This window comes from Austrofundulus limnaeus, unplaced genomic scaffold (assembly GCF_001266775.1).
Source record: "Austrofundulus limnaeus strain Quisiro unplaced genomic scaffold, Austrofundulus_limnaeus-1.0 Scaffold1256, whole genome shotgun sequence".
In the NCBI taxonomy this organism is placed as follows: Eukaryota; Metazoa; Chordata; class Actinopteri; order Cyprinodontiformes; family Rivulidae; genus Austrofundulus; species Austrofundulus limnaeus.
This window is the reverse complement of record NW_013953658.1, coordinates 111,689-113,838: the sequence shown is the minus strand read 5'-3', so window position 1 is coordinate 113,838 and position 2,150 is coordinate 111,689. Positions and strand designations below refer to the sequence as shown.

Here is a 2,150-nt window from a genome sequence, read left to right as displayed (position 1 = left end):
TAGAGAAGACTTTAACTTTTACCAAAGTATTTTGATGATAAGATACTTGTACTTTTACTCAAGTATCACTTTGAGGTACTTTATACAACACTTGGTAAGACTTCTTGAAGTCAAAAGAAACTTTTCAGATTAACAAGATTAATAATCCAACGTATTCTGAACTTTAGTATATGGGTTTAAAAACAAGATGAAAAATACTTTTATCTGATATCAGACTGTAAAACCTGGTTAGAGGAACAGTTTACTGCAGTAAACAGTCATTTTACTGCAGTAAACAGTCATTTTACTGCAGTAAACAATCATTTTACTGCAGTAAACTGTCATTTTACTGCAGTAAACAATCATTTTACTATTTTACTGCAGTAAAATGACAGTTTACTGCAGTAAAATGACTGTTTACTGCAGTAAAATGACTGTTTACTGCAGTAAACTGTCATTTTACTGCAGTAAACAATCATTTTACTGCAGTAAACTGTCATTTTACTGCAGTAAACAATCATTTTACTGCAGTAAAATGACTGTTTACTGCAGTAAAATGACAGTTTACTGCAGTAAACAGACTCTGCTGCTCAGAAACACTAACAGATTAAATAATCTCCACATTAAACCTGATCAGGTTAGTTTCAGAGAACTTGTTAATCTGTCATACAACTGGTTCAAGGCTTAAATAATTCAGGTTTACACCTAAATCCTGGCTTAATTCCTTATCCTAGTTTCGTGCAGTAGGCCTCTGGACCCAGCAGGACCAGGTTCATAGACGTGGTCCTGGTTTTGGAATCAGAGTCTGTGCAGCACAGGTGAGGCTCTAAGCTCCGCCTCCTCCCACACACACCAGCATGGTGTCATATAACGGACCCAGCTGGGTCTAAATGTCTCTGAGTGAACTGTGAGGTGTTGCTCCGGTCCATCCTGGTGAAGAGGAGCTGAAGCCTCACCTGTGGTCCTGAGGTCTGGATCCGGACCGATTGTGGGTCATGCAGAACATCTAAACATTTGTTTTTTAAACATCAGGACCTGATCCGGTCCCAGCAGAACACATCCTGGACCTGGATCAGGGTACACTCAGAAAGTCCTTTCCAGGAAACGATGACATCACTGAGAACTGTTTGGACCCGGGTCTGGTTCTGGCAGCAGCCGGTTCAGATGTCGGGTTTTATTTCCGTCCTGCATGTCTGGCTGCAGATTATCTCGTCTCAGGCTCCAGAACCACCAACCTTTGGACCTGACGTTTATCCTGAGTCCTGGTGGTCCTGCTGGGACTAAAGGGGGTCTTTCTGAACCGGCTCTGGCAGGGGACTGAGGTTTGGTCGGGGGGTGAGGTCTCTGGTCTCTTGGCTCCTCGTTGAGCTTCCAGATCAGATCAACTCCTAATTCTGCATTTATCTCCTTAGACTGTCTGATTAGCAGCGCGTCACCGGACCCAGAGCTAATCCGGGTCCAGGAATAGAGTCCGGGGGGGCGGGGTCCCCGGAGTCGCTCCACCACGCCCATGTCCACAGGTAATCCCTTCTTAAACAAGTCCTCAGCAGGACAGAAGGACGCCGGGCAGGGGACGTGTCTGCAGGACTGAAGAAGTCCTGGTACCCCTTGGACTCACTGTAAGTGGATCAGGACCGGGACTCAGCTTCGGACCCCCMGTTGGACCAGCAGAGTTCAGTCAGGATGAACTTTGCTGCTCAGATCTTCTTCTCGCGGTACCTGAGCGAGCGGCTCCAACGCTTGTTCTCCCCCMGAGCTGCGGTGAAGGGAGGCGAGGAGAACGACCCCTTCTGGCAGAGGTGGGACTCTGAGACCCCCGTAGGACCCTGCAGACCTCCTCCTCCCAGACCTGATCTAGCTGCTGTAGCTCCCACTGCCAGTTTTAGCTTTCACTCCCTGTCGGACTTCCAGAAGCCAAATTAGAAAACAGCATTGTGGGCTCACAGCATGAAGGTCCAGGGTTCAAGACCTGCTGGGCCTGCTGGACCTGCTGGGCCTGCTGGGCCTGCTGGACCTGCTGGACCTGCTGGACCTGCTGGACCTGCTGGACCTGCTGGACCTGCTGGACCTGCTGGGCCTGCTGGACCTGCTGGACCTGCTGGACCTGCTGGACCTGCTGGGCCTGCTGGACCTGCTGGACCTGCTGGGCCTGCTGGACCTGCTGGACCTGC

At 49.1% G+C, this 2,150-nt stretch overlaps 1 protein-coding gene across 1 annotated transcript in view; it reads left to right on the top strand.

The window, feature by feature from the left end:
* Nucleotides 1-559: 559 nt before the first annotated feature.
* LOC106534733 (threo-3-hydroxyaspartate ammonia-lyase) overlaps nucleotides 560-2,150 on the top strand; it is a gene marked incomplete in the record, with an annotated part of 9,894 nt that continues 8,303 nt past the window's right edge. The window contains 1 exon segment of the mRNA XM_014031465.1: nucleotides 560-1,778. Coding sequence (XP_013886919.1) covers nucleotides 1,663-1,778 — 116 coding nt within the window.